The 23023-nt window shown below is 43.4% G+C and overlaps 1 protein-coding gene across 3 annotated transcripts in view; it reads right to left on the reverse strand.

The window, feature by feature from the left end:
- Positions 1 to 1119: 1119 nt before the first annotated feature.
- WDR90 (WD repeat domain 90) overlaps positions 1120 to 23023 on the reverse strand; it is a 63187-nt gene continuing 41283 nt past the window's right edge. For 2 of the 3 annotated variants that reach the window (XM_060786580.2, XM_060786582.2), the window contains 14 exons: positions 22521 to 22623; positions 20846 to 20967; positions 20526 to 20685; positions 18522 to 18712; positions 16764 to 16932; positions 15798 to 15909; positions 14090 to 14261; positions 12075 to 12197; positions 10821 to 11001; positions 10320 to 10450; positions 6306 to 6449; positions 5445 to 5564; positions 4463 to 4547; positions 1120 to 2751 (listed from right to left, as the gene is read on the reverse strand). In XM_060786580.2, coding sequence (XP_060642563.2) covers positions 2594 to 2751; positions 4463 to 4547; positions 5445 to 5564; positions 6306 to 6449; positions 10320 to 10450; positions 10821 to 11001; positions 12075 to 12197; positions 14090 to 14261; positions 15798 to 15909; positions 16764 to 16932; positions 18522 to 18712; positions 20526 to 20685; positions 20846 to 20967; positions 22521 to 22623 — 1971 coding nt within the window. In that variant the 3' untranslated portion in view covers positions 1120 to 2593. The remainder of the gene's footprint in view (positions 2752 to 4462; positions 4548 to 5444; positions 5565 to 6305; positions 6450 to 10319; positions 10451 to 10820; positions 11002 to 12074; positions 12198 to 14089; positions 14262 to 15797; positions 15910 to 16763; positions 16933 to 18521; positions 18713 to 20525; positions 20686 to 20845; positions 20968 to 22520; positions 22624 to 23023) is intronic. The other variant, XM_060786581.2, reaches the window with a different exon arrangement.

Raw genomic sequence — 23023 nt, forward strand, 5'->3', positions numbered from 1 at the left:
AGGTTGGGAATCACTGCTGTACTGAAATGAGTATGAACTCTATTTATTTATTTATTTGCCATATTTATATACCGCCCCTCTCAGCCCAAAGGTGACTCAAGGCGGTTTACAGTCAGCAGTCAATGCCCCCAAACAACATAAAACACAGTTAAAAACATTGCATATAATATGAACCAACAAAAGCAATAAAACAATAAAAGCCATAAAGCACCTCAGCATCTCATCACTAAAATCATTTTTTCCGTCGCATCGTCCAATCGTTCCATAGATCTCAATTAGTCTGTTACACTGCCTCTGCAAATGCCTGCTCAAACAGCCAGACTCTCTTTCAAAATGTTAGGAGGGAGGGGGCCGATCTAATATGCCTAGGGAGGGCGTTCCATAGCCAAGGGGCCACCGCTGAGAAGGCCCTGTCTCTCGTTCCCGCCAATCGCATCTGCGAAGGGGGCAGGGCAGAGAGCAGGGCCTCTCCAGACTATCTTAAGCGCCTAGACTGGGAAAAAATGTTAGGGTTACTGGATAAAGAAAACTAAGATACTCAAAGGTTATCTTATATCTTGTTTAGTGATCTGTGCTTTTGAAAGCATGAAAAGGCAGCTGCTGCTACCAGAAAGTATTACACATAAGTTGCTTGGACTATCAGTAATGACAGATAAAGTAAAGCAAAATAGTTACATTTCACTGCAATACTCAGCATGCAGCAGGTGGCACAGTGGGTTTAACCGCTGACTTGCTGAACTCGCTGACCAAAAGGTTGGTGGTTTGAATCCAGGGAGTGGGGCGAGCTCCTGCTGTTAGCCCCAGTGTCTGCCAACCTAATAGTTTGAAAACATGCAAATGTGAGTAGATCAATAGGTACTATTTCTGCACGTAGATAATAGCACTGCATGCATGACCTAGGAGGTGCCTACGGACAACGCCGGCTCTTTGGCTTAGAAATGGAGATGAGCACCACCTCGAGAGTCGCACATGGCTAGACTTAATGTCAGGGGAAGCCTTTGCCTTTACTCATCATTACTTACCTTGGGGCTGCTGGGACACGGAATACAGAAACATTTGAAGGCAGCACCATTCCAACCCAGACTTCAAGCTTGTAAGGAATTTACAGAGAGATTCAAGTATATCAAATATTTCTTTATTTTGGAAGCAAATTAAAAACATACATTTCTGCTCCTTGAATCTTATTATAAATTAGAAACAAGCATTTAGCAGGATAAATATATTTATGTTCTACGCTAAGCTCAGTCTTGACAACTAGTTTTTATCAGCTCTTCTCTCTCAAAAGGATTCTAAAAAATATAACTTTTGCCAATTTTGAATATGAAACGTATAGGAACCTTGATAAAAATATCCCTTAAAATGTTCTTCCACTTGGAAAAAAGGATTCATTAAAAAAAGGATTTGTTCACAATCTCTACTTCTTTGTAACTCGATCCTCTGCACAAATGTTTTCAATGGGCGGTTCTTTGTTGTGATTTTATATTATTTGCTTCCATTGTGAAGAGATTTGTGAGTCATTTCTGCCTTGTGCCAGAAAATTTAGCTAAGAGAGCCATAAAAATAAAAATGTATTGCAGTTTTAGAAAACGATACAATCTCTATATGCACATATGTACATTTTGTAATGCTAAAAAGACCAAAACTCACCAAATATAGGGTAAAAAAGAGAACACGAATACAATATTTGTTCTTCTCAACCATTTAGAAGCGACATCCCAAAAGGATACTCAAGTCAACATTTTTCGCCATGACTCTTTTCTAGGAAATTTGGATATTTTGTGAGCAAAATCAACGGCATGACAAATATTCATCTTAAAATGTAAATAGGGATAGAGCTGTAATTGACTTGGGTAGAAAAGGGGGCTGATAATATTCCCTCTGGGAAAAGAAACCTACGACTGCATCACACTAGAGATTGAATCCACTTTAAATCTGATTTCTGCCTCCTGTAGAATTCTGGGATTTGTAGTTTAGTGAGGCTGTTAAAGGCCCTAAACTACAAACCCCAGAATTCTGCAGGAGGGAGAAACCGGATTTTAAGTGGATTCAATCTCTAGTGTGATGAGATCCTAGGACATTCCCTTTGTGTTCCAGGGACTATTATCAAGAGTTTCAGCCATTCCAGAAAAGACAGATAATAATGCCTCTGGCTCCAGTTTGAGCTTCTCCGTCTCAATTTTGGGAACTTCCACCAAGCAAGAAATGACATTGCATTTTAAGATGAGAAAACTCACAGTGTCTGGATGCACAGCAGAAAAAAGGATGGAATTTCCCATCATCCCCACAACAAGAAAGAGCCTCAATCCTCAATGTAACAGTCTTGGGAAGCACAGAAGGCCCATTGAAAAAGATAGAGGAAGGCTCTAAACCTCTGCTGCTTCTGAAAGTCACGCCAAAGAGCATTTCCACTTCAAAAAGATGCCCAAACAGTTTCTCTCGGTGATCTAAGGTGGGCTCAAGGTCTGAAGGTTGTGGCCCCTGAAATCAAAACCTGGCATCAGTCTCAGGACACTGGTGCTGGGGAAAACAGAATGGGATCGTCCAGTTTCCATTCTATAGGGTTACCGTTGTGTTGCCGTTTTCTCCCTCCTGTTCATCTGATCTGGACCTCCCAGATCAGGATCTCGTTGTAGGAAGCAGTGAAGAGGCACTTCCCGGACGGGGTGAAGCGGCAGAGGCCCACAGCATCGTCGTGCCCCACGTAGTCTTGCTCTGTCCTTGCCTTGTGGTCGATCAGCCTCAGTAGACGCTCTGCGGGGAAAGACCAAGCTTCAGGCAAAGACAGTACACTATAACATAATGGAGCAATGGGTTCAAATTACAAGAAAGGGGATTCCACTTCAACCAATGGTTCTCAACCTTCCTAATGCCACGACCTCTTAATACAGTTCCTCATGTTGTGGTGACCCCCAGCCATAAAATTATTTTCATTGCTGCTTCAGAATTGTAATGTTGCTACTGTTATGAATCGTAATGTAAATATCTGATATGCAGAATGTATTTTTATTCACTGGACCAAATTTGGCACAAATAGCCAATACAACCAAATTTGAATACTGATGGGGTTGGGGAGGATTGATTTTGTCATTTGCTAGTTGTAGTTGCTGGAAATTGAACAGAACTCCCATGTCAAACAGAAAATACTGGAAGGGTTTGGTGGACATTGACCTTGAGTTTTGGAGTTCTAGTTCACCTACATCCAGAGAGCACTGTGGACTCAAACATTGATAGGTCTGGACCAAACTTGGCACAGATAAAATACTATCATAGAATCATAGAATCAAAGAGTTGGAAGAGACCTCATGGGCCATCCAGTCCAACCCCCTGCCAAGAAGCAGGAATATTGCATTCAAATCACCCCTGACAGATGGCCGTCCAGCCTCTGTTTAAAAGCTTCCAAAGAAGGAGCCTCCACCACACTCCGGGGCAGAGAGTTCCACTGCTGAACGGCTCTCACAGTCAGGAAGTTCTTCCTAATGTTCAGATGGAATCTCCTCTTCTGACACCCCCTCATGACCCCCCCCCCCAGAAGTCCCAAATCCCAGATTGAGAAACACTGACTTAAACCTTAGTAAGAACTTCCTGACTGTTAGCAAAGCTGTTCAACAGTGGAAATCTCTGCCTCAGAATGTGGTGGAAGCCCCTTTTTGGGAGGCTTTTAAGCAGAGGCTGGATGGCCATCTGTTGGGGGTGCTTTGATTATGCTTTTCCTGCATGGCAGGGGGTTGGACTAGATGGCCCCATACAATCCCTTCCAACTCTATGATTCTGTAAGCAGGGATGTCTGTGGAGTGAAATTGTGGGGGAGTGGCTGCATACAAAACAGTAAGAGCTGTTCAACAGTGAAACTCTTTGCCTTGGAGTTCAATGGAAACTCCTTCTTGGGAGGCTTTTAAACAGAAGCTGCATGGCCATCTGTTGGGGGTGCTTTAATGGTGTTTTGTCCTGCCTGGTAGAAGTGGGTTGGACTGGAGAGTCCCTGGAGTCTCTTTCAACTCTGTAATTCTATGATTATATAGCTCTATGACTCCATGAACCAACTGACTATAAGTTGGGATGGCCATCTGTCAAGAGGGCTTTAATGGTGCTTTTTCTGTCTGGCAAAAGGGAGTTGGACTAGGGGGTCCCTGGGGTCTTTTTCAACTCTGTAATCTATGATTATATAGCTCTATGGCTCCATGAACCTGCTGATGACTATGAGGTGGGATGACCATCTGTCAGGAGGGCTTTTGTGGTGTTTTTCCTGCCTGGTAGAAGGGAGTTGGACTGGATGAGATCGCTGCCAAAGCTAGGATTGTATGAAACCCCCAGACTGTCCCACTGCTGTCCTAAACCCTCAAAATTTCAAGCTGAGGCTCATTTCTGGCCCCTCTGACAAATAGGCAACATGAAAGGGAGTTTTCAGGGCCTCTCCCTCCAAAGAGACCCGAAACATGGCCTATTTAGGATTCCCAATACTCACCACTGAAGCCAACAGCAATGATTTTGGCAGCAGGGGACAAGCTCAGCGACATGGCAAAGGAAGGCAAGGAGATCTTCTCAATGACCTGCAAGTGAAATGGTGCAAAATCAATATCAACCAAATGTATTTTTGAAGCAGTGGAACAACAAAAGTCTATCAAGTGAAAACCTAAGCACAGGTAGATTCATTTAGCATAAAGAAGTCCTCTTAATTAGAAACAGGTTTGAGTGAGTAGTAGCCTACACTGCGGCAATGATGATTTCTGTTTATATTTGGGGGGTTTTGTGCCTGTTTTGTTACCCTAGCATCTCAGGTAAGCATGGATGGCCATTTTAGCTGCTGCATCATAGTGTTAACTTATAGAATCATAGAGCTAGGAGACACCTAAAGGGACAGCCAGTCCAACACCTTTCTGCAAGACAGGAAGAGCACTATCAAAAAAACCCCAACAGATGGCCAACCAGCCAGAGTCTGCTTCAAAGCCTTCAGTGAAAGAGACTCCAACACAATCCAAACCTTAAAAATTGGAAGGAAATCCCAAAGGCCATCCAGTCCAACCCCCTTCTGCCAAACAAGAAGAGTACCATCAAAGCCCCCCTGACAGATGGCCAGCCAGCCTCTGCTTCAAAGCCTCCAGAGAAAGAGACTCCAACGCAATCCAAATCTTATGATTTGGAAGGAAACCCCAAAGGCCACCCAGTCCAACCCCCTTCTGCCAAACAAGAAGAGCACAATCAAAGCCCCCTGACCGATGGCCAGCCAGCCTCTGCTTCAAAGCTTCCAAAGAGACTCCAACGCAATCCAAATATTATGAGTTGGAAGGAAATCCAAAAAGCCATCCATCTAAAATGATACAGTCCAGCGACAGTGATCACTTTGAGCTTTTGTTTTACTCAACTGAAAGTGAAGATCAGGCCTGAGCCACTACAACCTCTAAATGTTGGGATGCCAAGTCCTGCTTGAACACAAAGCTTGGAGGTACCTGTTTCTGCTGCAAACTGTAGAAGAGGATTTCCTTCTGCAATCCATAGCCAACATAAGCAAGAATACTTTTGTCCCAAGGGCAGAAGGCTGCCAGGCTGGGAGGAAGTGGGCTAGGGACCTGGAAACAACACAAAAAAGAACATTTGGCTTTATCTTCTTCTCATGTTTAAGCAGGCTTTTAACACTGGCATTCTCACAGTGAGGCTTATTTCTTTTTTCAACTTTTGTTCATTTTAAAATTAATTTTATTGTGTTCTTTGGCAAAATAAAGTGGGCACATCAATGAGACAAAACAAAAGCCCATAAATTAAAAAATGCTATTAAGAATATTTATCTATTTAATCTATTTTTATCGTTTAACTTCTGTGCCATGTATTTTAATATGTGTATGTTGTTTTGATTGTATTTTAACTCTGTTTGAATATGTGCCTTTATCTTCGACTGTGTTGTGCCCCGCCTCAAACAGAGAGGCGGATAATCAATTAAAAAAATCTTTCAATTTCTATTATTATTATTATTATTATTATTATTATTATTATTATTATTGTGTTGTTGGCTCAATTTGATGATGATGGAGCCCACTCATATTTGATTCCAAAAGTACAATTTTACTAAATTGGAATAAGTAAAGGAGACAGTTCTGCTCTGTTTTGTAATGGAAACAGTGTTTAATGGAAGCTAAGCCTCATCTGAATTGTAAAAAATAACTAAAAGATAATTGACTAAATGAGAATCCTGAACTTCTCAGAATTTCGCTACTAATTCCTTGGTATCCGAACCTCGATTTGCATATGATCAAATATTTATCAGTCAAAGACGAGGAAAACACGATGTGCTTCTCCCAGTGGGAGGTTCTCACCTCAGGCCCTGTGGGAGCCGGGAAGCTCAGCCAATCAATGAGCTCACATTTGTCCTTCATCCAATCAGAGACCCAGACACTGACCCGCCGGTCAGCACTTGCAGCCAACCAGAGATCGTCACCTTCAACCCCAAGTTCGGAGTGCTAGGAAATATTACAACAACATGACAATTCCTCTCATTTCGTCATATTTCCCCTCAAGCCCTGAAAACACTGGCAAAGTACATAACCAAACATAGTATTATCGGTAAGTAAGAAATGTAGCAACACAGGTTCAGTATAAATCCAGACTTCATTTTGAGGCCTACTTCCAAATACATAAAGGGTCTCTGAGAAACATCGCCATCATGTGTTGTTAAAGGTTTTCATGGCTGGAATCACTGGGTTGCTGTGAGTTTTCCGGGCTGTAAGGCCATGTTCCAGAAGCATTCTCTCCTGGCTTTGAAGTCAATCATAGCAGAGCACCTGATGAGCCAACCTTGACACAGCATATTATTTGAGAACACAGAAATGCTGGACCACTCTAACAACCACCATGTCAGACTACACAGAGAAGCCATTGACATCCACAAGCATGTGGACAATTTCAACAGAAAGGAGGAAACCATGAAAATGAACAACATCTGGCTACCAGTATTTTAAAACTCTATAATCTGGACAGTAAATAAAGAGCAACACTCAAAAAGCAGACAAAAATCAGTCAGGGTCAGCTAACACCTCCCAACAAAGGAGCCTGTACCTTGGGAAGTCTGACTTGGCCACGGTAGTCCACGCTCTGGTTACATCCCGTCTAGACTACTGCAACGCTCTCTACGTGGGGTTGCCTTTGAAGACGGCCCGGAAGCTCCAATTAGTCCAACGGGCGGCAGCCATGATACTAACAGGAGCGGAGCGCAGGGAGCATACAACTCCTCTGCTGCACCAGCTCCACTGGCTGCCTATTTGCTACCGGGCTCAATTCAAAGTGCTGGCATTGGCCTTTAAAGCCCTAAACGGTTCTGGCCCAACCTACCTATCCGAACATATCTCGGCCTATCAGCCCACCAGGACCCTAAGATCTTCTGGGGAGGCCCTGCTCTCTATCCCGCCTGCTTCACAGGTGCGGCTGGCGGGGACGAGAGACAGGGCCTTTTCTGTGGTGGCCCCTCGGCTTTGGAACGCCCTTCCCATGGAGGTAAGATCAGCCCCCTCGCTGATGGTGTTTCGAAAAAGACTGAAGACCTGGATGTTCGTACAGGCATTTGGTTAATTCGGTGCAATGAATTGGATGATTAAAGGATTGGCAATATGGACGACGAAACTGGATTACGATTTTAGTCAGGAGATGCATTGGATTGTTATTGACGGGCCAATATTGTGTATTGTGTATGATGTTTTTTATGGTTTTTAACTGAATACTGTTGATTGTTGTATTTTGTATTTTGTTGTAAACCGCGTTGAGTCGCCAGTTAGGCTGAGAAACAGCGGTATACAAGTACAGTAATAAATAAATAAATAAATAAATAAATCCCCTAGACTGCAACCTGCCAGGCTTTGGAGCTGCAAGGCTATTAAATGCTAATCAAGGTGGCCAATTGCAACATTCACACTTGCCTCCAACAGACAAGAGTTCTTTCTCTCACTCTGGTCATTATTCCAGATATATAAACCTCACTTGCCTAGTTTCCAACAAACCTCACAACCTCTGAGGTTGCCTGCCATAGATGTGGGCAAAATGTCAGGAGAGAATGTTTCTGGAACATGGCCAGGCAGCCCGGAAAACTCACATCAACCAATCGCCATGATTATTTTTCACCTGTTTTCCTTTAAGGATCAAGATGGAGGGTATCAAATTAAAATACAGCAAAATATGCATAATTCATATTAGCAACAACAATAATAATTTGTATGATGGTGATGATGCATGTAATTCCTTTGAAACAAAGGCATGCTAAAGATAATTTTAGAGAACAGTCAGGGAATGGCAATGAAAATAACACTTTCCTGGGGCTTGAAAGCACTTGAAGGACCTAAAAATCCCTAGAAAGAATATATGTATCAATCCAATCTGCAAAAGGTAAACCTGCAAATGTGGAAGTCCACCTGTATTTATTTGTTCCCCTGATTGCCTTGGTGCGGAAGGGCTCAAAAGGTAACCAGTTCATAAAGAAGCAGCGTGCATTCGTGTTGCTATTCATATTATATTACAAAAAGCTCAATCTATCTCCCATCAAGACTGAACGAAGCAGCTGATTCCACCTCACCAAGAACTGCTGTTCCAAAAAAGTACAAGCCAAGCACAAGGCCTTCTTCCCATATATACAGAAAGTATAAAATACCCTGGAATGGCTGGATGATAGGATTTACAATCACAAGGTATCTTTTTTAAAAAAAAATATGCAGTCATCTTTTGTATTAAGATACTATTTGTTTATCGTGTCATCAGCAACCAGACATTTGTATTACATTTTTTAACAAAAACAAACAAACGTTTTTGAGGCCCTGCCTCAGGGAAGCGTGCTTGCCCCATCCATGTTCAACATCTACACAAATGACCAGCCACTGCCAGAAGGGACAGAGTGTTTCATCTATGCTGATGATCGTGCCATTACTGCTCAAGCAGGGAGCTTTGAGATGGTAGAACAGAAGCTCTACAAAGCTCTAGGTGCTCTTACTGCCTATTACAGGGAAAACCAGCTGATCCCTAATCCATCTAAAACACAGACATGTGCTTTTCATCTCAAGAACAGAGAAGCATCCCGAGCTCTGAAGATCACCTGGGAAGGAACCCCACTGGAGCATTGCAGCGCACCCAAATACCTGGGAGTCACTCTGGACCGTGCTCTTACCTACAAGAAGCACTGCCTGAACATCAAGCAAAAAGTGGGTGCTAGAAACAATATCATACGAAAGCTGACTGGAACAACCTGGGGATCACAACCAGACACAGTGAAGACATCTGCCCTTGCGCTATACTACTCTGCTGCTGAGTATGCATGCCCGGTGTGGAACACATCTCACCACGCTAAAACAGTGGATGTGGCTCTTAATGAGACATGCCGCATTATCACGGGGTGTCTGCGCCCTACACCACTGGAGAAATAACACTGTCTAGCCCAGGGGTCCCCAAACTACGGTCCGCGGGCCACTTCCGGCCCACCAAGGGCACTTATCCGGCCCGTGGGGGAGGAGCGCCCCCCCCACACACACACAGTGCCCCTCCCTTGGCTGGCTCACGCTATCTGTCAGGCCCGAAGCGCAGCGTGAGCCATCCAAGGGCAGCCGCGCGGCCTACTCGCGCGTAAAGCACCTCACGAGGTGCTTTACGTGCGAGTAGGCTGCGCGGTGCTGCTCCATGCAGTCATGCTGGCCACAATATCTGCTTTGAACTGGGTTATCTGAATCCACACTGCCATATATTCCAGTTCAAAGCAGATATTGTGGGAATTTTTTGCCTTGATATTATGGGATAATGGGCTGTGTGGAAGGATCTCCAGAATATCAAGGAAGAAAACCCCACAATATCTGCTTTGAACTGGGTTATCTGAATCCACACTGCCATATATTCCAGCTCAAAGCATTAAAATGTGGGATTTTATTCAGCTGTGTGGAGGGGCTCTGAGCTGCAAAAAGCTGAACTTTTTGAAGACTGCTAACATGTACTGGAGCCCCCGGTGGCACAGTGGGTTTTCTAAGATCTACAGAGACACTTGCTGGAACACCCCAGCAAGCGAGAATCCAAAAGTGGCAGGCTCAAACCCAGAACCTCAATCAACGGCTGATACCAAATGAGAGACTCCCCCCTGGGCACACAGAAAACGGGTGACTTGCAAAGCGCTGAACAGACTGCACTCTGGCACCACGAGATGCAGAGCCAACCTTAAGAAATGGGACTTCAAAGTGGAATCCACGACATGCGGGTGTGGAGAAGAGCATTAAGATACTAAAAATGATTGAAAATTAAATTTAAACAAATAGAGCACCATTCACCTGGCAATGCATACATGAGCAAGAACTTTTATTATTTTCCCTCACCTGTTTTCTTGTGTTTTGGATAACATGGATGGGTGATGACCGGTGGTCAGTGAGGACGCGAAAGGTCATTCCTGTCCGTGGGCTACTGATGGCCACGAGTCCGTCCTTGCCTCCAGACAAGATAATTTCTCCTGGAAAGACAAAGTGCAACAAGCAAACTTGTTATCAAACACAAGCTGCTTCCATGATCAGTGTCTTGAGATTATCTTCCTATTTTTCTGGGTTCAAGTAAACTCTAACTTATGGTGAACGTATTGTAGAATTTCTTGGCAAAATGTATTGAAAGAGGTCATGTGTCCTTGCCTTCCTCTGAGGCTGAGAGACTGTAACTTACCCAGTTGGTTTCCATGGCTGAGCAGGGATTTGAACAGCAGGCCTCTCGTGGAGTCTTAACCCGACACTCAAATCACTGCACTACGTTACGGAGTGCTCTTTATTTTCCTCTAATTAAACTAAAGATAGTCTGAACAAGATTTATTGAGCATGGACAGCTGGTCCTACCATCTGCGGAGTATCCAAGTGCTGTAACGGCGACAGCGTGAGGGTGCATTTTCAGTTCCATCTCCGTCCGGGAGATGCTGAACACGCGAAGCGTGCCATCACTGTAGCCTGCCACAATACGCTCACTTTCTGTTCCAGTGACCAAGACAGACTTCGGACTCCAAGCCAGGCACAGGCAGCTCTGAGCAGAAACAAGAAACATGTTGGAAAGACTCAAGGAACAACACGGAAGCTAATTACCTGTCTTTGTCAATAGCCTGCATTCATTTCAAGGATGTTTTCAGCCAATGCCATGGCTAGTAACATACCAGTGTTTCACTGCATAGTAGTCACCACTACGTGATAGTTTTACCCCCTATTGTTTGGGTGGCAAAATTTGTATTTTTGTGTTCCTCACATAATGGTTGCAAAGGTAAGGCAGTTAAAAAACTATGAAATGGTGATCTCTGAAACTCGGATCTTCCCTCTTTTCACCTTTCTCCAAAGAGATCCATTTCGGATTTTGGAAATGGACTAAAAAGAAGGAAGAGAGGGAAGGAGAATCTTCTCCTTCCTCCAAGACTGGTTCCCAAGCTTTTTTTGACCAGGGACCACTTTGACCAGAGACCACACTCCAACATTAGTACTAAAACGATTACGAATCAGTTTTGGGTCAACTTTAGATTTGGTTTGGTTATTTGAGGTGCTGATTCAGAAAACTGCACTGGGTAGACCACATCAGCTCTAGTTTCTGATACAGAACATACGTCATCCAGTAGTTGCCATCTGCTCACCCACAGAAAACCATATTTAATAATCTAGAGCTGTTGTGGTAGTAGTAATCTTTTGTGGATAGTTGGCCTCTCATCCCTCTTCTTTTGGAGGTAAGGCAGTTTATTTTGTTTAAAAAATCAGAAACCATAAAATCGAAGGCAATTTTTTTATCACATAATAGTTGCATACCCATTTTCAATTTTTTTTTAAAAGGGCAACTATTATGCAATAAAATATGGTAGGTTGTGGTATGATTACTATAGACAGCCCTCAACTGTTGTAAAAGTTAGGGTACAGGAATTCCATAAAATTGAGAAAAATGCAAATATCTTTAGGACCCAGCTGCATATACGTATATTTCTAATCTCCTTCAACCTTGAAAAGTGGCTGGGCTTTTTTTAGTATAAACATTATCAACAAATTCCCATCCTGATTGGCTCTCGCTCCTTCCATAGAACTATTGGACCAGATCGGATGACCAATACGGTCAGTAATAATTACCTGATTGAGCACTTGGAACTGCACCACCAGCTCCATGCTGGCCAGGGACCAGACCCTGACGCTGCCATCTTCCCCACACGTTGCACAGTGGGATTCCTGGGGGCTGAAGGCCACCTCGTTCACCTGTGGCAACACAAACTCAGCAATGTACCATAAAGTAGACCATTGGCACTCACTATCATTCATGAACAATGTGCTTCCTAGGAATTTTCTAAGCCCTCTATATGCTTCTACAGTATGCCTCCATCAAAAGTTATCATACAAGTCAGCTTGGAGGGCCTAGCAAATGTATAGAGACACCTCGGCTCTATGGTAACTCCCGGTAGAAGTCATTCATTACAATTTTGTTATTATGCAAGGTTTCCTGTTTGCAAAGTACATCTTTCAATACGGGGATCATACTATACCTATATGTTGATTCAACAACCAATGATTGTAATTTTTTATACTGAAAGCAGAAGGGGTGGGCTGCAGACAACATGGGTGTGAGTGTTATATACCCTGCTTACTCAAATCTAATGCTCACCCTTTTGGGCAAAATTACATTCCCAAAATTAGGGTGCACATTCATGTAATATAGCAATCTTAGTGCTGAACCAAAACAAAAGGGAGAGTTGCCTCAAGAGCACATGGAGCTCCTATTTGAGGGACCTCATTTCTGATTTGTCATAGCTCATTCTGGGATTTGTAGTTTGGTGAGGCATCAGCATTCTTTGGCAGAGAAGGCTGAAGACCTTGTCAAACAACACCACCCATAACTCCACAGCATTGAACCAGGGCAGTTAAAGTGAAATCATCCTATAGCATAGATGCACCCCAAGGTTTTATTTTCCATTTTGGAAAGCTTTGGTGTTCTAAAACGTTTGTTTTAAAAGAATAATAATACACTATATTTATATTCCACCCTTCTCCCCTGGGGGACTCAGAGCAGATTACAACATTTACATACATAGGCAAACATTCAATGCCTTTACAATCAAAGACAAACAAAGGCAGAGGCTTCTCCTTTCATTTCCAGCTTCTGGAGGCCGTGCTCATCTCTGGCTCTGGAGAAGTGCTTTGCTCTATTTTCAAGTCGAGGAGCCTGCATTGTCATCTCCTGGTTGTGTGGAACATCTCTTTGCCTTTTCCCACCGAAGTGGTACTTATTTATTTATTCACATTATATGTTTTTGAACTGCTAGGTTGGCAGTAACTGGAGCTGATAAATGGGAGCTCACCCCGTGTCACGGATCAAACTACCAACCTTCAGGTCAGCAGTTCAGCCAACCTTCAGGTCAGCAGTTCAGTAGCACAAGGGTTTAACCCATCACACCACTGCAGCTCCAGAAGAAATTCTAAGCAGGCAAGAACTGTAATGGCCAAATTGCAAAGAGTACACTTTTTTTTGCTGCTGAACACACTATACATTTGGAAGCAAATACTTTTTTTAGATATCAGGTTTTCGAAAACTGAGGTGTGCAATAAATTCGATAGCACATTCGACTCAAATGGTATTATCTAATGAGGCTTTAGGACATGGATAGTTGATTGAATTTCCAGTCTGAAGACCTGGAGGGTCATGCATTGGCTATCTTTGCTTTAGGGCAGGAATGTGCAAACCACAGTCCAAAATTTATATGCAGATACACAACCATCTTATGATGGAACACCCAGAGATTTTTGGTCCTCAAAAATACTCTTGCAGGGATCAGGAGCACTTTTATCATATTTCTGGAGTCTTCTTTAAACCAAGAAGTAAACAAACAGGAAATTATATCTTGTCACTTCCTGTTGTTTAAAAGCAACCCTTCTCCCGGGACTAAAATAGACCAGAGGAGCTAAAGAGAGAAAAAAAAAACAGATGGGGTTGGCAGGCATTTGAGATAACAGGAAGCGGGAGAAGCAGCCTTCCAACTTCTCCTGTGAAATTCATGCATCCACATAGCCTCCCACAGTTGCACACACCTGCTTTAGAAGAATGATTTTGGTTTGATTACTTCAACAGCTTTTTTTTTTTTTTAAAAAAAGGATACCTTGTTCTTGTGCCCACTGATCAGTCGGATACTGGTATTTTCTGCCCAGTTGATGTACCACAGTGTTCCAGCCGTCGTGCCAACGATCCCCATGTCCATGCAGTTGTCAAACATGGCGCTGACGATGGTGCCATCCAGGGTCATTTCCTGTTCCAAGAGAACGGAGCTCGAACTACAGGAAATGGCAGAAGAGGCAGGGAAAGCAATACATACAATAAATCAGAGATAAATCAGAGACCTCACAACCTCTGAGGATGCCTGCCATAAATGCAGGTGAAACGTCAGGAGAGAATGCTTCTGGAACAGGGTCATACAGCCCAGAAAACACATAACAACCCAGTGATTCCGGCCATGAAAGCCTTCGACAATATGTTAAATCAGAGATGGTTCAGGGCTGAGGCTTACGTTGGGAAGGACCTTTGGGGCTTCAGCTGTGGATGGAGAGAAGGGGGTGTTATTACTGCTGTTGTTGTTGCCATGTGCCTTTATTTCTGATTTACGACAGCACAAAGGCAAGCCTATCACAGGGTTTTCTTTGGTAAGATTTGTTCGGGGGGACGACGACTTGCTTTTGCCTTTCTTTGAAACGGAGAGTGGGACTTGCCAAAGGTCTGTTGGGGGGTAATTTTAAAAAAGGAAAAAGCATTCAAAACAGGTAAAGCAGCGACAATAGCATTAGCAGCAATTCAGCAGATCAAAAGCCTCTAGTGCCAGCGGTACAGCCACTGAGCTTCAGAAATACAAGAGCAGAGTCAAGCGTAAAAAGCTATAAAAGACTTTACTGTAGATAGAAACATAACACATTGTAAATGTTTCCCGTTTACAATGAGGTATTTTATAGGTTTTTACACTTGACTCTGCTCCTGTATTTCTGAAGCTCAATGGCCGCACCGCTGGCACTAGAAGCTATCTAACTAGCTAACTCACGGCAGACATCTTTTCTCTCTCCATGCTCACAGAAAACAACAAAATGGAGGACCCAGAGCTTTCCATGTGCTCAGAAAAGAAGGCATGACCTTGAGAAGTATCAGTCTAACCAGAAACGTGATAGGAGAGAAAGGAAGACACTCAGACAAAGAGGCCAATGGAGAAAGGGTTTTTCTCTACCAACTCACCTGCCTATCTTAAGTTTTGGTGAGGGCTACAAGCTTGTGCAGGAGGCCGTTAAGTTCCATCAAGGCCATCCACTGAGCTTCCATGGCTGAGCCAGGAATCAAACCCTGGTCTCTGGAGTCATAGTGCAATGCTCAAACCACTACACCAGTGATGGGCAACCTTTTGAGCTTGGTGTGTCAAAATTTGCCAAAAACCTGAGCATAACTTGGGTGGGATGTCAACTTCGAGAAAAAAAAACCCCATAATTTTGCAATATTTATAGTTTAAATAAGAAAAAATGTATATTCCATGCTGAGTTATGGAGTGAACAATGCTCAAACGTGCAGATGTTAAATTTGTAGAGCCTTTTACAAATTTAAGGATAGAATTAGATTGGCTCTTATAAGGTGTACTTCTCTGTATGCGGCCGCATGTGGCCACATGTCATCAAAATTAGCCATGCGTGTCAGTGCTGACACGTGTGTCATAGGTTCACCATCACGGCATTACACCATATTGGCTTTCCCACATGTAGACACAGCCCCTTTAAGCGTCCCTCCGTTACACCTCTTCTGTCCAGAATTAGCAATCATAAGTTAGAAAACGGCATTACCTGGCACTAGAGCCTTTCACTCTCAGCTCCTGGACTGCCACCACTGACCAAAGCTGGATTTTCTTGGTGTTGCTTCCGCTGACTAGTTTGTTCCCATGACACTGCAAGATACCTATAAAGGGAAAGGATAAAGGATAAAGGTTTCCTCTGACACTAAATCTAGTTATGTCCGACTCTGGGGAGTGGAGCTCATCTCCATTTCTAAGGCGAAGAGCCAGCGTTGCCCGTAGATGCCTCCAATGTCATGTGGCCAGCATGACTGCATGGAGCGCCGTTACCTTCCCGCTGAAGCGGTACCTATTGATCTACCCACATCTGCATGTTTTTGAACTGCTAGGTTGGCAGAAGCTGGGCCTAGCAATGGGAGCTCACCCCATTCTGCGGATTCGAACTGACAACCTTTCAGTCAGCAAGTTAAGCAGCTCAGCAGTTTAACCCACTACACCACTGGGGGATTTTATGTATTCCAGTTTCATCCACTGCATATAATTATTATAATATATTTTCTAGTTGTTCATCCACAATCTTTCATGGGCGTTTGGTGGTTTGACTTCCCCATTGCTTTTACACACAAAGCGGATAAATGGTTTCCATGTATTATCAAATATTTTTTCCCCTTTGCTAATCTTAATTTATAAGTTAACTTTCCCAACAGGGCATCTGATTTTAACCAAAGTTTTTTCCAGGTTCAGACTATTTCGAGTCTTGTGGCACATAACGTGAGCAATATAAAGCTTCTATTCATCAAGTCCTTATTCTTACTTTTAAATACAGAAATCGTTAGGAGGACTCCCCTAAAGTGTAATGTTTCTCCCACTATTTGGCTGGTCTTTCTTGTTGCCTGAGAGAGACAGCAGCGAGGTCTGTGTGGAATTTGCTGAAATGGGAGCAAAGAATATCAACTTATACCTGAAAGCTAGATGCAACTTCTCGTTTCTGTGAATCCAGACAGATGTATAGACTCACCAATCTCCCCATCGACAGCTTCCCAGGTCATGAAGCAACGGTTGGTCTCGGTGTCCCAGGCGCATATCTGCCCTGTATTTGTCCCTGTGTAAAGAAGGCAGCCGGTGCTATAGCACAGGGACGTCAGCTCTGCTGGACCGACCGCATCAGGGATAGGAACTTTGTGAACCTGGAAAAAGAAAGGATTTACTGGGAAAAGTTGGAAGGGACCCCAAGGGCCATCCAGCCCAGCCCCCTTCTGCCAGGCAGGAAAAACACAATCAAAACACGCCCGATAGATGACCATTCAGCCTCTATTTAAAAGCATCGAAAGAAGGAGCTTCCATCACACTCGGAGGCAGAGGGTTCCATTGTTAAACAGCTCTTCTGATGGTCAGGAGGTTCTTCCTGATGTTCAGGTGGAATTCCCTTTCTTATAACCTGAACCCATTGCTCCACTGAGACCAAGTCTCCAGGGTGGCAGAAAACAAGCCTCCTTCCTCTTCCTTATGACCACAATCTGCGCCAGAATCCCATTCTCTTCTAACGAGGCTGAAATCCAAAGCTTCTGACTTTATTGTGGTGCTATATTTCAAATACCACACGGTCCCTATCTCTGTTGCAGATATATCTCTGCAACGGGACTGTTCAGCTGCATTAAGATCACTACTGACTGAAAGGTCATGAGTTCGAAGCCAGCCCGGGTCGGAGTGAGCTTCTAGCCGATTTGTGTAGCTTGCTGTTGACCTTTGCTATGGAATGCCCTCCCGAAGGAAATTAGATCTGCCCCCTCCCTCCTGACCTTTAGGAAGCTAGTGAAAACCTGGTTGTGGAACGAGGCCTTTGCAGAATGATGGCGAAACCGATAACCGACCAAAATATTGACCACAATACATGGACTGAATATACGGACTGAGTTGGACATGTTTTTATCTTGGCGAACGGCTTTTGTGTATTTATTTTTATATGTTATTGTTAATTTACTGTTGTTATATGTGGTTTTAGATTTCTACTGTTTAGCATTGAATTCTTGCTGTTAGCCGGTCTGAGTCTCTCTACGGAGGTAGAGAAGATCAGGATATAAAAGTTTTAAATAAATAAATAAATAAATAAATAAATTTGCAACCCAAAAGACAGTTGCATCTGTCAAGTAGGAAATTTAACAAATTTACGAGGCCATAAAAAATCTCCAGCAAAAAAGCATGCGGGGAATGCAGACAGTACTTCATCACTGCCGCAGATTGACGGTGAAGCAACAGCTCCCCTGGTGGCCAGAAAATTGAAATGTTAAATAGCCTCTGACTGTCTGTCTATATGTGTTGTGTGTCTATGGCATTGAATGTTTGCCATGTATATGTACATTGTAATCTGCCCTGAGTCCCCTGCGGGATGAGAAGGGCGGAATATAAAATACTGTAAATAAATATAAGTACTGTAAATAAATATCCCAGGACTTTGTGAAACTGTGGAAAGCAGTTGACCCTACTGAAATGAAGGACCTCTGGATCATGAATCCCATAGAATCAAGCTGCAGGGCTTAGAAAATGCTCATAGAGGACATATTTTGTTAGAAGCAGATAAATAAAACTGCAAATACAGAGGCCATATTGTACTTCAAACCACCACCCCTCATGTTGGGCTACAATTCAGTTGCACAAAGCCTGGCCCAAGTTCTGCAAAAAGAGCCTTCCCTATCCAAAATGACACACTGCAGCTCCCATCACTCACAACAAGCATGGCCATTGGGAAAGGCTACGATGTGATGCCAGGGAGACATACCTTTAGGCTGATGTCCGCTCCCTGTTGCTCTGTGAGCCAGAAGGTCACAGTTCCTTTTCCAACACAAGCCAGGTGCCCCACTGATGTCAGGCTAAAGGCTACTTCGTGGACTGGCTCCGAGAAGCGGGTGGAGGACATCAGGTCATACGTGTGGGCATTCCACAGGGCCAGGACCCTATCCACGTAGTCACCTGCATTCCAATATATGTAAAGAAAGAAAGAAAAATATTACAATTATACTCCATTTTTCCACTCAAGCTCAAAGCAGTTTACACAAAGATGCATTAATGCACACTCCCCCAGTGCTGCTGAATTAGCTACAGGACATGCTAAATGTTTTCCAAGAAACCTTGCAAAACAGTACAGGGAGCCCATCTATATCCTATGGGCAACTAGCAAAAATTCTCGAATAATAATAATAATAATAATAATTTTACAATACAATACAATACAACAGCCAGCAGAGTGTCTGCTGTGGACTCATCTTGTTGTGTTTCTAATAATAATAATAATAATAATAATAATAATAATATATTATTATTATTATTATTATTATTATTATTATTATTATTATTAATCTGCCTCTACTTTTGGCTCATTTCTGCTCTTTGCCATTAAGATATATAGCTTGCACAATGAATGAAAGTGCAACAGGCCCTAATCAGGAGAACATAAGCAACATACATAAAGGTTGTTGGGTGAGTGGGTTTATTAACAAAAGACCCTCCTCATAAATGTACAGCAGAGTAACTTAACAGCAACAGTGTGACCCACCAGTAGCCCAAAGTGATAAAAAGAACAAAAACACACAGACCAATGCTATATCTTCCACGGGAGGCTTTTCTTTATAGCAAAATGATATGGTTGCACTATTTACAATAAGGTTTCCACAACACAAATGAAGCTCAACCTTCACATTGGAGCTTCACACACAAGGCCTTTTCACACTGAGGCCTACCTTACAATCAGGCCTACTAACAATGAGGCTGATTCCCTCACTGAGGCAATCTCTCACACAGAGAGACTTCTCTCACACAGAGTTTTACATCACACTGAGGTTTACCTCAAACTCCTCAGGTCAACACTAGCCTTGGCCCACTAACTCTGACAGGCTTCGGCCTATTCACTCTTTCAGTGTTTGACTCACACTTTTGTAATCAAAAATACCCAGTGAATTTTTAATATTTCTAACAAAGGTAAAGGTTTTCTCTGACATTAAGTTTAGTCGTGTCCAACTCTGAGGGAGGTGCTCACCTCCATTTCTAAGCCAAAGAGCCGGCGTTGTCCATCGACACCTCCAATGGAGCGCTATTACCTTCCTACAGAAGTGGTACCTATTAATCTACTCACATTTGCATGTTTTTGAACTGCTAGGTTGGCAGAAGCTGGGGCTAACAGTGGGACCTCACCCCACTCCCCGGATTTGAACCGCCAACCTTTCGGTCAGCAAGTTCAGCAGCTCAGCGGTTTAACCCGCTGCACCATCAGGGCGCCATAAGCACCATGAGAGCTTGTAAATACTGAATTTCTGGTTCTCATTTTGGAAATGAAAGAGCACACTAGGGTTTTATCTTCGATCCTTCTTCCATCTATGAAAGACTGACTGATTTCCTTTCTTTAATAGAGAAAGGAATATCATATTGGGAGTTTCTGATTCTTCTGTTCTCTTTCATCAAGAGATGGAACCCTTTCCTTCTTACTCCTGAAGTGTTTTTCTTCTTCCCTTAGAAGTAACTACATATATGACACTGTAGGTGAAGAAAAGGGTTAATTTGGGGGACATTTCAACAAGCAGAAAATTCCCAGTGTTAATGTACTGCAGAGTTTGACTGAGATCGTGGTGTTTCTGGTTTGAACCATGAAACTCCTTGTGTGGATCATGGCCTCCTGATCTATTCTGAAGGCTATTGTGAGAATGGAGTGAAGAAGAATAACAAGAGCCATGCATGCTGCCTTGAGCCCACCAACAAGTAAACGAAATGAGCTCCACGTGATTTTACACACCCAGCGTGACGAGGAGGCGGTCGTCTCGAGAGTAGGCCATGGCTTGCACTTGGGTCTCGTGGTGGAAGAGGACCTTCCGGCAGGCCTTGTCCTGGACGCTCCAGATGCGGATCTGGCAGCGCGAGTCTCCGCTGCCTTGACCGGAGGCAGAAGCAAGGACCTGGAAATATACTCTATGGTCACTGTTTGAGATTCAGAAATAACATAAGAGGGACCAAGGGAAGTGGACTCAACTGGCTGTTCGGTGATGCTAACCCAAACTCCAGGAGAACCTCTTCCACCATAGAAGGCACAATGGTTTGAGCAAAAAAGTTCCATACCTGGGCATCATGGCTGACCACCAACGTGGATATCTCTTCCGGGTGACCAAGCCAATGCTGTTGGGCCCCCGAGTGCAGGTCTTCCACAATGAGCACGCAGCCACAGCTGTAGGCAAAGAAACCTGGGAAGGGGATGGATATTTTGTTGGGTTTCATCCCTGGCTGCACAAGTCTCCAGCTCTCAATGAGTAGCTAGCCTGGATATTAGGGATTCCTCCCCTATTTCCTGTAGCTAGGTTGTTTAAGAAGGGGTTAAAAGGGGGATTGTCTTACTGATCTTTACATGGCACTATCTCCTCCCCATTTGAATACCTAGGAATGTAATCCCACAGGGAAACGTAACTTCCTCTTTTAAAGGTATTTTTATTGCCCTGGTCTGTCTCCATGTGGCCTGTCTCCATTTTCTGGTCTCTTCTCCTTTTGTCTTCTCTAGAGTGAGGAAGCATCTTGCCATTGTCTAAGCAAGGCAAAGATGTAGCAGATATAGTTACTTTTATTATTTTTCCTTTTTCTTTTTCCTTAGATGATAGCTCAGTGAAGCTAGTTAGCTCCAAGAAACTTTCCTATCTAGAATGGATTTCTTTTATCTTCAATAAACATATTATTTTTGATCCTATGAGTTGTGGATCTGCAATCCTGTTCCATCCTGCTGAATGGAAGTTAATCCTTGCTCACTACATGTCAGTTTCTGCTGTTTATATACTGTGCATCCTGCACTCTGCTATATTTTTGGTGGAATCACCCCCAGAGAGGGTTATTTTTGAGCCTAACAGCTCTTGATTCTCAACACATTCAGGCTATGGAACAGGACATGCAAAAGAGATTGAGGCCTTTTAAATCACAACACACAGTTTGTACTAATTTGGAAATCATGTGAAGCAAGTAGGCACTGACCAAAGTATTCTATTACCATACTGGACAGAACTGCTGTTGACAACTCCAATTCCCTTGACATTAAGTCTAGCTGTGTCTGACTCTGGGGGGTGGTGCTCATCTCCATTTTTAAGCAAAAGAGCTGGCGTTGCCCGTAGACACCTCCTAGGTCATGTGGCCAGCATGACTGCATGGTGCGCTGTTACCTGCCTGAAGAAGTGGCACCTATTGAGCTACTCACATTTGCATGTTTTTGAATTGCTAGGTTGGCAGGAGCGGGGCTAACAGCAAGAGCTCACTCTGCTCCCTGGATTCGAACTGCCGACTGTTCAGTCAGCAAGTTCAGCAACTCAGCGGTTTAACCCACGGCACCACCAGGGCCCCCCAAAATAGTAAAGATCCTACGAATTTGACCAGCTTACATTCCCAAAACACAGGTAAGCTTTTACAGCCCTTCACCTTTGTCATTGTCTATTTTGAGGCCCCCAGAAATCAAGGACTTGTCCTCCTTCTATTACGAGCCAAGAACCAAATCCTTGGGTTCTTTTTTGTTTTATCTACATTCCAATAATGCCCCAGAAACAAAGCCTGGATGCTTTGTTACAAACATCTTCTAATCAGTCTCCAAAACAAAAGGATTTTTGATCACCTTAACTCCCGCCAAAACTGCTTAAAACCATCTCCAATGCACTGTGCAATTCTAACGTGACTGTTCATATAGTCATACAGCATTTTTAGGAGAAAGATGGTAACCAATCTGATTATAAAGTCTGGAATTGTATTATTCAAGTACAGCCAATACCTGTATCAGGATTCCAGACCATGTTTCCCCGGCCATTCCCATTGTACCCAATGACAGTTTTGAGCTTCAGGACTTCGTTACTGGTTAGAGGAGAGGAAAATGCCTAAGAGGGGAAAAACATACACATAGCTTCAATAAAAATTGAGAAGAGATTTGAGACTGTTTCCTTACAACACAATAATATCTTTTCCACATGAAAAAGGGCTCTTAGAAACTGATTGGAAAGTAAACTTCAAACTTATTTTTCTCAGGAACTATTCCATCAAGTCTTTCTGCAGATGTGAAATGCCAACTTGGAGTTAGCTTGTATGTATGCATGCATGTACACAGACTATGATCCTCCAGGGGCCCTTGGTGGCACAGTGGGTTAAACCTCTGTGCCAGCAGGACTGAAGACTGACAGGTTGTAGGTTCGAATCCGGGGAGAGGCGGATGAGCTCCCTCTATCAGCTCCAGCTTCTCATGTGGGGACATGAGAGAAGCCTCCCACAAGGATGATAAAA

This window comes from Anolis sagrei, chromosome X, assembly GCF_037176765.1.
Source record: "Anolis sagrei isolate rAnoSag1 chromosome X, rAnoSag1.mat, whole genome shotgun sequence".
Taxonomy (NCBI): domain Eukaryota; kingdom Metazoa; phylum Chordata; class Lepidosauria; order Squamata; family Dactyloidae; genus Anolis; species Anolis sagrei.